This window comes from Diabrotica virgifera, chromosome 4 (assembly GCF_917563875.1).
Source record: "Diabrotica virgifera virgifera chromosome 4, PGI_DIABVI_V3a".
Classification (NCBI taxonomy): Eukaryota; Metazoa; Arthropoda; class Insecta; order Coleoptera; family Chrysomelidae; genus Diabrotica; species Diabrotica virgifera.
In genome coordinates this window covers 249,866,352-249,881,045 of record NC_065446.1, presented here as the reverse complement: position 1 = coordinate 249,881,045, position 14,694 = coordinate 249,866,352, and the positions used below count along the sequence as shown (strand labels likewise).

At 33.1% G+C, this 14,694-nt stretch overlaps 1 protein-coding gene across 1 annotated transcript in view; it reads left to right on the top strand.

Moving 5' to 3' along the window:
* The first annotated feature begins 1,545 nt into the window (after positions 1-1,545).
* Positions 1,546-14,694, top strand: part of LOC114326881 (ras-related protein Rab-4B-like) — a 133,273-nt gene continuing 120,124 nt past the window's right edge. Inside the window, exon 1 of the mRNA XM_050648842.1 lies at positions 1,546-1,713. Within this exon, the coding sequence (XP_050504799.1) occupies positions 1,671-1,713 (43 nt within the window). The 5' untranslated portion in view covers positions 1,546-1,670. The remainder of the gene's footprint in view (positions 1,714-14,694) is intronic.

Sequence of the window (14,694 nt, the reverse complement as noted above, 5' to 3'; positions counted from 1 at the left end):
CTACCTAATATTTTTTCTTGAAATAGAAAATGTCTTAATAGTATTAGGTACCTAATTAGATAAATACTCACATCGAAATGATCCTCACAGACATAAAGACCTTTGCTACTTTGTGAAATATCCTTTTTATCTCGCCTGCACGTCTTTAGCAATTTCAATCGACGTTTTTGGTTCTACTGGTAGTACCAGTAGAGTAAAAAAATATTTGTTGGATGCTCTGACAGTTGTGCTTTGTCATTCCTGCACTATATAGTTCTTATATTGCGCAGATTTGTTTTCCATTTTAATAAAGAATATTATACACTAAATACAATAATATAAACACCGAGCAAACAAAGAAACAAGACAGTTATTCGACACACACAACTAGCAATGGCAAAATGCATTCAATGCAATAGCTCACCGAACGGGCGAACGAGAACACTGTGGTTGGTGATGTCAGACCCCAGCTCGCGCTTTTGAAGTTGTTTGAAACGGAAATTTTGGGCGCGAAACTATTATCAGTTGTTGTACGTACACTATTAATTGTTAATATGTAATATTTTGAATATAACGTTTTTAAACATTAATTAACAATTGTATGCAAAAATATTTTTATGTGCAAGTTCCCTAATCCATGGCTCCACAATCCTTTGTGGTTGTGGTTCTTGGCCTGCTCGCACTCGCAGATAAGTTACCACTCCCGTAGATTACCAGCAACTTCCCTCCATCTTCTCACCTTTAGAATCTTAAGGTCTTCTTCCACATCATCAATACATCTTCTACGCGGTCGTCCTCTACTTCTTCTGTTCTCTAGCATGTGTCCGGCCCATCTTACTCTCTGCATCTTAATAAATTTCACATCTGGTTCTAGGTATGCCACGCCATAATCATTTTCATTTAGGTATAGCCCTAAAAATCTTTCGAAGTATTTTCTTCTCCTGTTCTCAATAAAATAAATATACCAGGTAGTCTCTCATTGTTTTGGCATAAAGTCCATGTCAGCCTTATATTATGTAGATATATTTCAAAATCGGTTTTATTAAGGTCTTGTTAATGTTAAGCTTTACTTTTACTGCACGTTTTAGGTTTTTATGTTTCGGATGAAGAACCACGGATAGTTCTATTCGTCTTTGCTATACTTACTAATTCAACAATGGCTCATTAGGAATATTTCGAAAAAAAGATAATTCCAAGAAGAACTTATATCAATGTCTGCTATTTCAATTTTTATCATAGATTATAGCCAATTATATTTATGTCTAATGATTCTTACTAACACGAATTTCTTATCTAAGGTTGCTGGCTCTAGTACTATAAGCCATTGAGATGAACGATACTGCACTGCGCATGAGCATTGGAATATTTGGAAATAGGGCTTTTCATCGATTGTCATTTGTTTCGAGCTTCTGTCATGTGTCACATAATATTAATATATCTACGTCATACGTCTTTGGTTTGTATCATTGGTACATACCAATAACGTACGACGTAGATAAATTAATATTATGTGACACATGACAGAAGCTCGAAACAAATGACTGTGAATTGTGAATGAAAAGCCCTATAGGAACTGTCATTACAGAAAAATACCACCATCTGATTTACGTAAACAACAGAAAGTGTAGAAACAAATTTTGTAGTGCAGGGGGTTTTTTGTGTTGGTGCTAAAAAACTGATGTTGGTGGAAAATGAAACATATAGTTGGAAAAGTAGTTTTACTAGGCCATCAAGGTTAGCGAATAAATTTGTATTTTATTTAAAACATCTTAACAAAATGATTTTTACCTTAAAAACATAAAATTTGCTTATCTTAAATTATCTGCAAGAAATACCTATATTGGCAATTATCGTTATCAGATGTAAGTGTTTGATGCTAAATCTAAATAATTTTTATTTAATAAAACAAGTAAAAACCAGACCTGTAGGTAGCTTTTAGTTTTTTTTAATAGTAATTTGCTATTATATTATGCCATTTTCTTGTTGTCTCTGATTGATCCCCTCATTCACAAAGTATATTATAGTTTAATGTACTTCTCACTCATTTTTCTAAATCCTTCAATCCTTAGTGCAATGCCATTACTTAAGGATCCTCAAGAAATAAATGGTCCCCCACATTCTTCATTCTTCTTCGTGTACCATGTCCTTTCAGAACGTTTGTTACCATCAAAGCCACCTTAACACATTTGTGGACACATCTTCATCTTTACACAGTCATGTTTCTTTATAAGTGTCTGCATATGCAGTCATGTCCCTGAATGTGTTAATTTTATTCACTGCCACCCTAAATAGCATGCTTGTATCAACACCATCATACCAATCTCACAAGTTCTTCTTCGCCCTGGACTGTGTTTGTCTGCTATTTCCCATTGCATAATATTTTATAGCATGCTATATTTGGGACCTCTCATTACATTTCCTAAATCCTCCAGCTTTCTCTTCTTTATGCTTTTAATAATCCTAGTAGTCTTGCTGAGACGTTCTAGTATTGTGGAGTTTCTTCTCCACCCAAGAAACTTTTAAAATTCTTCTATAGCACCACATTTCGAAAGCCTCAAAGCAATTAAGATAAATTTTATTCACAGTCCAATACTTGACACCATTAACCTTTCAGAGATAACGTGGCATGATGGTACATAAAGTCTAACGTGCGGACTCACAGTCCGCACATCCAGAAAAGGTCCAAAAAACCAATATTTTCGGAAAAAAGGTCTGAGAACTTCTCAATTTATTATAACTTGCACTTAAACTCAGGCTTCAAAAATAAAAGTGAACGGATATATCCTTTTCACATTTTGAGTCCTATAAATCACAAAAACCTAGATTAAAAAAATACAAAACAATTATCTCTAAGAAACTAAACAATGACTAAATAAAAAACAAATGTTTGAGCTGCGCAAAGTAGATACATGAATGAACGGAAATAAGTCAATCTTCGCTGCTGTCTTCGGAGATTCTAAGATTCTCTCCTCAATGTCTTCTTCCATGTCGGTATCGTGGTCCTGTACTTCTTCATAACCTCCTTAGAAACTAGCATCATCATCGTCAGGTTCAGCTTCTGGCTCAGAATCAGAGAGAAATTCTGCATGCAGCTTTTCAAGATATGCTAGTTGCTTTTCGAAACTCATCTTAAAAAATCTGTAACAAAAATAAGTTTATATCAATCAAATATACAGCAAACGTAATCAATAGATCACTTCCAATTATAAATTACACAAATATATTTATATTTACTCTAAAAACAAAACATTTTAAAATTGAATCTTACCTGAAGATTTGTGACAACTTGTATAACGTGCGGACTCACGTTCCGCAAGTCAATATAGCAGCAGAACTAAACGCACTAAGACAATTCTCACAACAGTACTGAATAGAGTATCCCCTCACTTGAAGCTAGCGAGCATGCCACGACCGAGATCGTAATTAATCGTCAGAAATCAACAAATATTTAGACAAGCAGAATCATAGTCCGCACGTTAACTCTGAAAGGTTAAGAAAGACAGAGACATGCAGCAATGAAGTAGATCCTCAATGCCAATTGCTTCATTAATACACTAATGCCTGGTTGCACCAACAAATCTTAAATACCAGCTTAGCCCAGCTGAGCTTATGGATAGGGCCGCTTTAAGCCTCACTTACATTGCACCATAATTTGCGATGTTTATGTATGCACATCTTAACTGAGACAAAATTTAAAATGCAATCCACGTGACAATACATTGTGGCAAGCTGAAAATTGATCTAAGACTCAATGGTGGAACGCATATGTTTCGTAAGCTGAGCTTAAGGCATGCCTTAAGCTTAAGATCTGTTGGTGTAACCAGACATAAAATGCTTCATTTGAAGCATTTGAAGCCAAAACATTATTCACCATTCACATCCCTTGTTATCATAATATAACAAATTATGTTGGTTTTATTATGTATTTTGCTTTGCTCTTATTTATTACAGAACTAACCTTTTTGTTCTGCTTTTGTGGTGTTAGTTCTATAATTAAAAATGTTAATATAGCTCTAAAGACTTTCCATCCCCTTATTAGATGCCCATTCTCCCTTTTGGACAAACACCTAATACCATGTTTATCTTTATTTTATTTTACAAAATTTATGCGAAACCTGTTACACAATTTGAATATCTAATAATAAATATGATGCTCATAAACATAAACCTACACCTTTTAAAAACATACATAAAAGAAATTTTATGACATTGTATTTCCTTAAGTTATAAAACAATATGACACACTTAAAACCAATTATATTTCATCAAAGAATATATATGTACTCATTTACGATTCACTCAATTTTTGCTGTAGAAAAAATTTTTTCAAACCAAGTTCTTGGGAATTAAATATCCTACAATTTCATATTTAAACATTTTTTCCACCTACCTCTACCGAAAGTATACTTTTCCGGACCTGATTGTAGGGAGCAAAGTTCCTACTTTTCCTCCGTAGGGAGGAAAAGTAAAAGTGACGTCATGGTATTTCATTCATGAAATATAAATTATTGAAGCCCTGTACAATATTTATTTTCTATTACGTAAGTATCTATACGTTTTAACGTTTATTTATAAAACACCCTGTATTTGGCAGAATGGTAAAAAGCAGTAAATTGTTATTTTGATTTAACAATGTTTACATTAATAATTTCACTTATATTTGACAGTTGACAGTTATATTGTAGGTACCTACTCAAGGGCGGATCCAGGACCGATTTTCGGGAGGGGCCATGAACTTTTTGGGGAGGGGTACCAGGTGGTCTGGGGGTAATTTTTAAAAATTAGGGTTACAAGAGTGAATTTTAAGGTACTTTTCACACACTTTTGAGTGCCATAAAGACATTCAAACCTTATCGTTATTAAGTGAATGCCGATTCCTACACATTTCTTCGGATCAAAGGGCAGTTCCTTCAGCAAGTTTAATACTATTTTCCCAATGCTTCTCCTGTCCGGCATTGTTTCCCTCTGTCTTGATTTTTGTGTGATTATGTTCTCATAAGCGTCACACTCCTTGTGGTATGATGTTTTTTCATGGGTTTGTATGGCTCCGTCATTGCCCATGAGTTTGGCGAAAAGGTTTCGTAATAAGGCTTTGGGCTGTTATCCCTTTATTGTGACCATATTTTTCATTAGAAAAATAAAACGCAATACTTGCAAAACAATCCCTTTTGAATGTGCGAAAGTACCAACCAACTTTGTTCTAAGTGCTGGTGACCCAAGTCTAACTCTTTATTTCTTTTTTATTCTTTATATGTACAGAATATGCAAATTCATACGATTTTGGCTGCCAAGGTCATTCTAACAATTGGCACTTTGTAAAATTATCAACATTTTGATTTACAAAACATCCTATGTCCTTCTTGAAGCTTCCGTTAATGCTTTTGTTCAATTCTAGTTCAGAAGACATATTTATCCCCTGCTTTTTTACATATATGTGTTTGAAACTAAAAACATTTGAACTGCAAATATTTAAATTTCTATTTTTTATATTCTCGGAGGGGGCCATGGCCCCCATGGCCCCCTCCCTGGATCCGTCCTTGTACCTACTTGTTAGTTTTAGTTTTAATAAATTTTGTTGGTTAGTTACATAAATAAATTAAGTAAAAATGAAAAATGACTTGTTATTAATTTGAACATGATTACTGCCCTCCGCTACGCGTCGGGCAGTAAACTTCATTCTCGGGAGGAAAAGTAGCACTTTCCTCCCTTGTTATACAAATAGCTGTTTCGTATCTCTGATGCTAATCTTTCCATTCTGAAGAAAATGGTAGTTTTTACCAAACTACAAAAATTCGTTTTTCGCTTTTAACTCCAGTTTTTTAAAAACTAATCATTCTAAACCAGTCAAACTTCTAGAATCTATTAATAATTTGTTAAATAATTTTGTAGGTTTTTATAAGATCTATAAGCCTATTAATATTAAATCTTTTTAAAATCATCAGTCGCAAAAGAGATGACTTTGAAAGGGTTGGTAAAGGTGGTTTTTGCATGTCATTATAAGTTTTAATTGTCAATAGTTCACTCAATTTTTGCAGTAGAAGAAATGTTCGCAAACCAGGTTCTTGGGAATTAAATGAGCTACAATTTCATATTTAAACATTTTTTCGTATCTCTGATGATAATCTTTCTATTCTGAAGAAAAGGCCATTTTTTCCCAAACTAAAAAAATTCGTTATTCGCTTTTAACTCCATTTTTTTTAAAAAACTAATCATTCTAAGCCGGTCAAACATCTAGTACCTATTAATAATACATAAATAAAGAAGACCACATAAGGTCAATAACTAATTCTATTTAGGGTGGTGATTAGGAGGTTGCTTCCGATCACTTTTTTGCTGAAAAAAATAGGGACTGACATTCTTTTCATTATGTAATTTAATTTTTAAGCTAGAGAGTTTTTTTATTTCTGGAGATAGATATTTTTATATACTTTAAATTAGTTTGAATAAGTTATCCTCGAAAAAAGCATAGCTTTCCCGTCTTTTTACTTTGAAACAATTTTAGCATTTGACGAAGAAGAGCTAACATATAATAAAGTATAGCTCGACTACTGTTGGTCTTATAAACGGTTATAAACGGTATAAAAAACGGTTTTGTTTATTTTTTTTAAAGGTACATTTTTGTTAAGTAAAGTTGTTTTGATAAAACGAAAACTTTTGGAGTTATTAGCAGAAGACTTATTAAAAGCATTGATTTTTTTGATATAAAACTAACACTTTCGATAGCGAATAAATCGAAACAATTAATTTTATCAAAAAAATGTATAGAACGTTTTTTGCTTAAAATGAATGATTCTACCAACTTTTGCGGTCAAAATATAATAAAAAATTTCCACCCCCGAGATGGAGTGGCAACCACGCTCATGGTAAAAGCGCCTTTCGGCATCATTAGATTTTGATTCTTGCACTACTTATTTTCAAATTTTCAAGCAAATCGATCCATTCTGTAAAAATTGCGAGGTTTTGTCCTATTTTAAGCTTCATTACTTGAACTGAATTTTTATTTTATTTAATATAGGTTATTCGTGTGTTCAAAGCCTTGATTGCTCATGCCATTATTTACATATTAATCTTATTCAAATAACAGCTGTAATCTCTCGGAGAATCCCCAGGGATTACCCAATTACAGAAACTACAAATGATTAACATTTTGTCATTGTAATAATAACAATATTGTATATTATGTTCTTGGTTATTTGTGTGAAGACAGTTGAATAGCTATTTATATAACAAGGGAGGAAAGTGATACTTTTCCTCCCGAGAATGACGTTTACTGCCCGACGCATTACGGAGGGCAGTAATCATTCAAGTGAGGAAAAGACACTTTACTCCCATGTTATACATATGGTTTTTCCACCTTCCTCAAATGAATAACAAGTCATTTTTTTATTTTTACTTAATTTATTTATGTAACTAACCAACAAAATTTATTAAAACTAAAACTAACAAGTAGGTACAATATAACTGTCAACTGTCAAATATAAGTCAAATATTAATGGAAACATTGTTAAATCAAAATAATAATTTACTGTTTTTTACCATTCTGCAAAATATAGGGTGTTTTATAAATAAACGTTAAAATGTATAGATACTTACGTAATAGAAAATAGATATTGTACAGGGCGTCAATAAGTTATATTTCATGAATGAAATACCATGACGTCACTTTTACATTTCCTCCCTAGGGAGGAAAAATATTTTCATCCCTAGGGAGGAAAAGTACAACTTTGCTCCCTACAATCAGGTCCGGAAAAGTATACTTTCGGTAGAGGTAGGTGGAAAACATATTTTCCACCTACCTCTACCGAAAGTATACTTTTCCGGACCTGATTGTAGGGAGCAAAGTTGTACTTTTCCTCCCTAGGGAGGAAAATATTTTTCCTCCCTAGGGAGGAAAAGTAAAAGTGACGTCATGGTATTTCATTCATGAAATATAACTTATTGACGCCCTGTATAATATCTATTTTCTATTACGAAGTATCTATACATTTTAACGTTTATTTATAAAACATCCTGTATTTTGCAGAATGGTAAAAAACAGTAAATTGTTATTTTGATTTAACAATGTTTACATTAATAATTTGACTTATATTTGACAGTTGACAGTTATATTGTACCTACTTGTTGTTTTAGTTCTAATAAATTTTGTTGGTTAGTTACATAAATAAATTAAGTAAAAATGAAAAAATTACTTGTTATTTGAGGAAGGTGGAAAACCCATATGTATAACATGGGAGTAAAGTGCCTTTTCCTCCCTTGAATGATTACTGCCCTCCGCTACGCGTCGGGCAGTAAACTTCATTCTCGGGAGGAAAAGTTACACTTTCCTCCCTTGTTATACAAATAGCTATTACACACTATAAAATCATTTAACATTATTAACCATAGATTGGACTTTTAGTAGTGTTACTCTAGACTCTAGACTAAAATTTAGTAAAATTACAGTTTTTTCTCTTTTGTTTAAAATCCATTTGAATTATTCAATTTTAACATTTATATAGAAAAAATTTAAAGACTTAAACTTAAAGACAGTTTAAAAACTGTCTGGCTAAGAAAGCATCTTCACCTTAAAACGCATTTTGATTTTTGTCGATAGGACACTCTGATCAAAAGATCTCGAGATATTTAAAAAATTGATTTCGCTGGCGTAACTGACATGCAAAATTGCGGGTCGATTCAAGCGTTGTCTCTGGGAGAATGGTTCATTTTACACAAAAAGTGCTAATAAGCATCTTCTCTTCTTCTTCTTTTACTTCTTGGAGATCTTTCGATCTGTTTAATTCTGAAGCTGCTTCTAGTTAATTTCCTGGGAGGTAGATTGCCAACTATCCCTCCATCTTTTAGGTGGTCTTCCGGGGGGTCTTGAACCGGGCGGGTTGTTTTCTAGGGCAATTTTTGTGAGTCTATTCTCATCCATTCGTCTTACATGGTTGTACCACATCCTCTTGCGCTGCCTTCCCCATCTTACAATATCTTGAATTTTGCATTGCTCTCTAATGTCCGTATTTCTTACTCTGTCTCTTCTTGTTTTCCCCACTATTGTTCTTAGGGTTTTCATTTTGGCAACTCTTAGCATCGGTTTCGTTTTGTTGGTGTCTTCGCGCACTTCTATGCCATATGTCATGATCGGTCGTATGCAAGTCTTGTAGATTCTAATTTTACTATCTGTGCGCATATACGGATTTGACCAGACTATCTCCCGCAGACATCCTGACAATGCAGATGCATGCTTTGTTGATCTGACTCCTCAGGTCCTTTACTGGGTCGTGAGTGCTTGATATATCTATTTCCAGATATCTGAATTGCATCACCTGTTCTATGGGGTTGTTCTCAACCACTAACTTGCATCTGAGCGGATATTTTGCTATTGTCATACATTTAGTTTTGTTGGTAGAAATGTTCATATTTAGTTGGCGGCTTACTTGAAAGAACTGAAAGAGCTGTCTCTGAAGATCATCTTCTGATTCAGCAATAATTGCTGCATCAGCTGCGTAACACACCATACCAATTCTTTTGTTGCCCATTCTATATCCGAGATTAAGAGATGTTACTTTGTTTATAATTTTGCCCATGAGTAGGTTAAACAAGAAGGGGTTTAACTCCTTGTCTAATTCCTCCCGGTGTTGGAATATTTTCAATGAACTGGTCTTCTGCTCTAACTTTGGTTACGTTGTTGTTATTTAAGTTATGGACTATCATTGTTATGCTGGTCGGTGTTTCATTTTCTATTAATATATTTAGAATCTCCCAGGCGAATTCTGTCAAACGCCTTCGTCAGATCAATGAAGCAAACACGATGGCATGCCGAACTCTGTAGCTTTTTCTTTTATTTGTTTTATTATAAATACTGCGTCTGTTATAGATCGCCCCTTTGTAAAACCTTGTTGTTCTTCAGCATTAGTGATTTGTCTTTCCAATTTGTCCTTAAGAATACCCGTGAAAAGTTTCATCGTTGTATTTAAGAGGGTTATTCCTCTGTAGTTGTGTGGGCAAGTTTTTTGTCCTTTTTTAAATATGGGGATTGTGATGCTCTTATGCCATTCCTCTTGTGTTTCTGTTTCGTTTAAGATTTTTTTAAAAAGTTGCGACAGTTTACTTGCAAGTTCAGGGCCTCCATATTTTAAAAGTTCATTGGGTATACGGTATACCATCCGTTTCAGGTGATTTTCTGTTTTTTAGCTTCTTGATCTTTGCTTCTACCTCTTCGTCATTGATTGTAGCACTTATATATGTTTCGTATTCATTTTTATATTCAGCGTTTCTTCAGCATCATATATCTCTTTAAAATGCTGTTGCCATGTCTCTATAGGTACTCCCTTGGTCTGCACGAACTCGTTAACTGGTTTTTCCCTGTTCCGAACATTTTCCATACTTTCTTTTGGGCACCATATAGGTCGTAGTCCATGTCGCTAGTGAATTTAGCTCAATGTTCTCTTTTGATTGATTTTATTCTTGCGTTTACTTCGTTTCTTACTTGGACATATTCTGCGAGAGCTTCTTCCGATTGTGTGCTTTTATATCTCAGGTAGCATTTGCGTTTTAATTCAGAGAGTTCTTTTACCTCTTGACAAAACCACGGTTTGGTGTGTTAATTTTCCGCTTTCCAATCGCTTCTTCTGCTGATTTGTTGATGCATTTCTAAATTTTTTGCCAGGTATCTTCCACTCCCCATTCTGGTTGTAAGTCGATCTCTTTTAGTTTGCTGGTAATCCTGTTCTCATAAAGGAGTTTTGTACTTTCTGTTGCTAGCGACTCTATATTGTATTTTTCAATGAACATTGGGGATTTTCTGCTTCGTCGTGGACGTTCTAGTAGCATCTTACATAAAATAAGGTTGTGATTGGTCCCCAAGTTAGCAGATGTTAGCTAATACACATATTTGTTCAAAATCATCTCGGCTACATTTCTTGTTTGAAGCTATTTTTTTCTACGGCATACAGATTCTAGGCAAATCAACGTTTTAGGGGGAAGCCCGGAGGTAAGAGTGGCTATTACCCCCGGGCTTCTTCTAGTGCCAAATTTGACATTCTCGGTAAAATTTAGCTTGTTCGTCTCGTTTTTAGAGATCAAAAGATCCAATCTTTGAGGACTGCACTAACGAGGAAATCCGCAAAGCTATTTTACTACGGACAGAAAATGACAAGCCCCTGACACAACTTTTAGATTACACGTCATTGAATATTGTTTACTGATCGATACTACCTTATTTTCTTATTTTTTATAACATTGTTTACTGTTTTTTTAAGTGCAATCACATATTGCAATAAACAAATAATCAATAAGTTAAGGCTTTGATAACTACCTCGCTAGTAATAACAAATTGATACAGTTTGAGAACCACGTTTTTTTTGGCGTATCTACACTCACCGGCACAAAATACCGCCACTGAAAATTTTTGATTAAGTTTGACAATTTATAACTTTATTATTTGTATTCCGATTTTCAAGATTCTTACTTCTTACATCAGTTTGAAGGTACATGTATTGATATCGTTTGTTATTATTCCGGTAACAAAAACATTTTGCTTAGATGGCTTAGATGGCATTACACGGGGTTGAATGGAATCGTTGTATTTTCTCCTAACTTTAAAAAATTCTGTGGAAAAATTGAAGAGCTGGTCCAAAGTTATTTCGCATTATCCCGGAGGCATCGCTAAGATGTTGTTTTTGGAATTATCCGAATATCTGCTTTCTTGTAAGTGCTGCACAATTGTTTGTAAATAAAAACACTGATTGACTCATAAACATAAATATCTTAAATAGAGGTTGGATTTATAAGGTTAGAATAGCCCGTCTGCAGCCCAGATCTCAATCGTATCGAGCATTTAAATGTTATGACCACCCAAGTAGCACCGAACGGGTTTATTAAGTCTTTTAAGGATGCTTTAAAACTGTAGAATAAAACTAAAATTAAAACCGTTTGGTTTTTAAGTAAACCTTAAGGTTGCACTTAAACCGCTTTCAGCATAAAAGGGCCCACTCTGAAAGAGGTCAATAAAACCAAAAATAAAATCCTTCTTAAAACTTTGTTTTCTTAAGCAACTGGTTTTAAAGCTGTTGTGAAGGTGCTTTTAAAACCATGTTAAAAGACACTATAAGTGCAGGCAGTTTTATAGCAAACTTAAAAAGTTTCTTAAATGGAGACTTTTAAAGACAATTTACCATGTTAAATGATTCTTTAAACCCTTTACTCCATATAGGTCAACAAATTTTTACATGTGTTATGAGAGGTAGATAGGTATGTATTTGTAACTATAAAATAATAAAAAGTACTTGGTTATTTCTGACTGTCAAGGTAGAAAAACACTTGCGCACCCAACTTTATTGATAATGTTAACAAAAATAGGTCTAAATAACTCACGCGCCCTAAAATTTCTGACTTTTGGCGATTAAAAAATAAATAAAATAAAAAAAATTAAATCATAAAAAAAAATTAAATCCGAAAAATATTAATTTGAAATAAAAATAATTTTATCTACAATTTTAATGTTTAATGTTAAAATAAATCGAATTTATGTCTTTAGGATGCTTAGGTATTTATAGTTTTTGTGGAAGCCTTATATTGTAATCTATCATGGCTTTCAGCATCTCCAGAAAGCAATATGGCCGAAACCCAAATAACACTATTTGGTCGATCGACAGAGAATTGTTAAGATCAAATGGTTTTATTTTGTACCTTCCCAAGAGCATATATCCTACATAAAAGCAAGGTAGCCTTGGAATTAAAACCATTTAGTTTTAATGCTGCTGTCAATAATGCCACTCGGTTTTAATGTGAATCTAACCTAAAATCGAGGCGTCGTAGTGCCGTGTGTGTTGTATTTTTCTTTTGAAATGAGCAGTTCGTTTATATTTTAAGTACTTGCTACTTATTTCTTCCTTACTAACTGTACTTCCACTTTTACAACACACTACACCACTGTTTCGCTCTAAAACAAATGGCCAATCATTTTGGACATGAAAGAAGAGGGGATAAGTTTAGTTTTATTGTTTCTAACAAGAAGAATAGTTTAGTCTTTACGATAAACAAATTGATTCACTTAAGAGCGTTTGGTTTTAATATAGCCTACTAGTTGTTTTTAAGAAAGCAACTTTAAAGAAAACTAAAACTACAACTAAAAAAATAGTTTTAAGGCATATGTTTTACTGACATAATAGACTTGGGATCAGGTAGTTTTAATAATAGGTTTTATTAGTCATATTAGGAGAATCTTTAAAACTGCAATAAAACTAAAAGGTAACAAACTAGAATCTAATAAAACCAAACAGTCCGGAAGTTCTTCATAAAACTGATTAGTTTTAAAGTGAACTGAGAATAAACCATTTTAAAATTACAATAAGACAAATTACCTATTACGGTTAATTAGTCTTATATGATACTCTTATTAGATACTTTAAAACTAGTGAAAAATGCTTAACAGTTTTAAAGTTCTGGCAGTATATCTACAAGGTAACTTTAAAACCATTATCTTCCTATTTACCACAATCAAACCTTTATAAACCTTAAATAAAACTAAAATGTTTTTATTGTGCTGCTTGGGCAGTTATGGCCCTGGTAGAGGAGTATCGGGCTATTCCCCAGGCAAGGATAACACATCTTATTTATTCAATGCCAAACAGATTGCGAGCGTCGTTGCTGCGAGAGGTGGACATACCCGCTTTTGAATTGTTTTGTTGTTAATTTTGTCATGTGTTGTTAATTTTAGTGCCTTTGATATTTTTAGTTAAGTAAACCTTCAAAGCAGTGTTATTATTTACAACTTTTACAAGAAAATTATTCGGATAATACAAAAAACAAAATCTTAGAGATGCCTCCGAGATAATATGAAAGGAATGTGAAACAAAAAAAAACAAATTCAGCCCTCCAATTTTTCCACAGAATTTTTTAAAGTTAGCAATCATATAATGCCATCACCCTCCATATAATGCCATCTACGCAAAAGCATTTTTTTTACCGGAATAATAACAAATGATAATACATGTACCTACAAACTGATGCAAGAACTTTGAAAATCGGATTACAAATAATAAAGTCATAAATTGTCAAACTTAATTAAAAATTTTCAATGGCGGAATTTTGTGCCGGTGCTGTGACTGTACATACAATAAACAAACTTTCTATGTAAATTGTTCAAAGTATCTACCTATATTGATGTACCGTTATTTATAAACTTAAACATCAGAAAGCAATTAGTGCTTTGAAAACCACAAATGGTTTTATTGCATCAACCACTAAATTTGTTTACTAATTATAGTTGTAGAAATATGTAGATGTTCCGCAATTTTGGCTAGATGCAATTAGAATAATGTGTATTTTAATTGAATCTAGCACAAAAATAGTTTTTTGGTTCTTAACAGTAAATATGTGTTATTGTTTCTTCATTTAAGATCAAGACCTTTTAGATTACGAGTAGACTGTAGAATGTAACTCTTTCTAATCTTTGTAATAGGAAGGATTTTTTATTAATAGTCTTCTTTTTATACTTCTGCTTTAGACCAAGCAAATTGGCTAAAACGTAAAAAAAATGTTATCTAAAGTTTTATGATGAAAAATGGTAGATAAAAAAATTTCCAATTCGAAAGTTCTAAATAAAATCTTAAAATTACCGAGAAAAATGGAGAAAACCGTATTTTTTTCGATGCTTTCGTTTTGTATTATTCATTTATGTAAAAGTTATTCAATTTTGATGAGACTTAGTAAAAAATAGTTTAATATGTT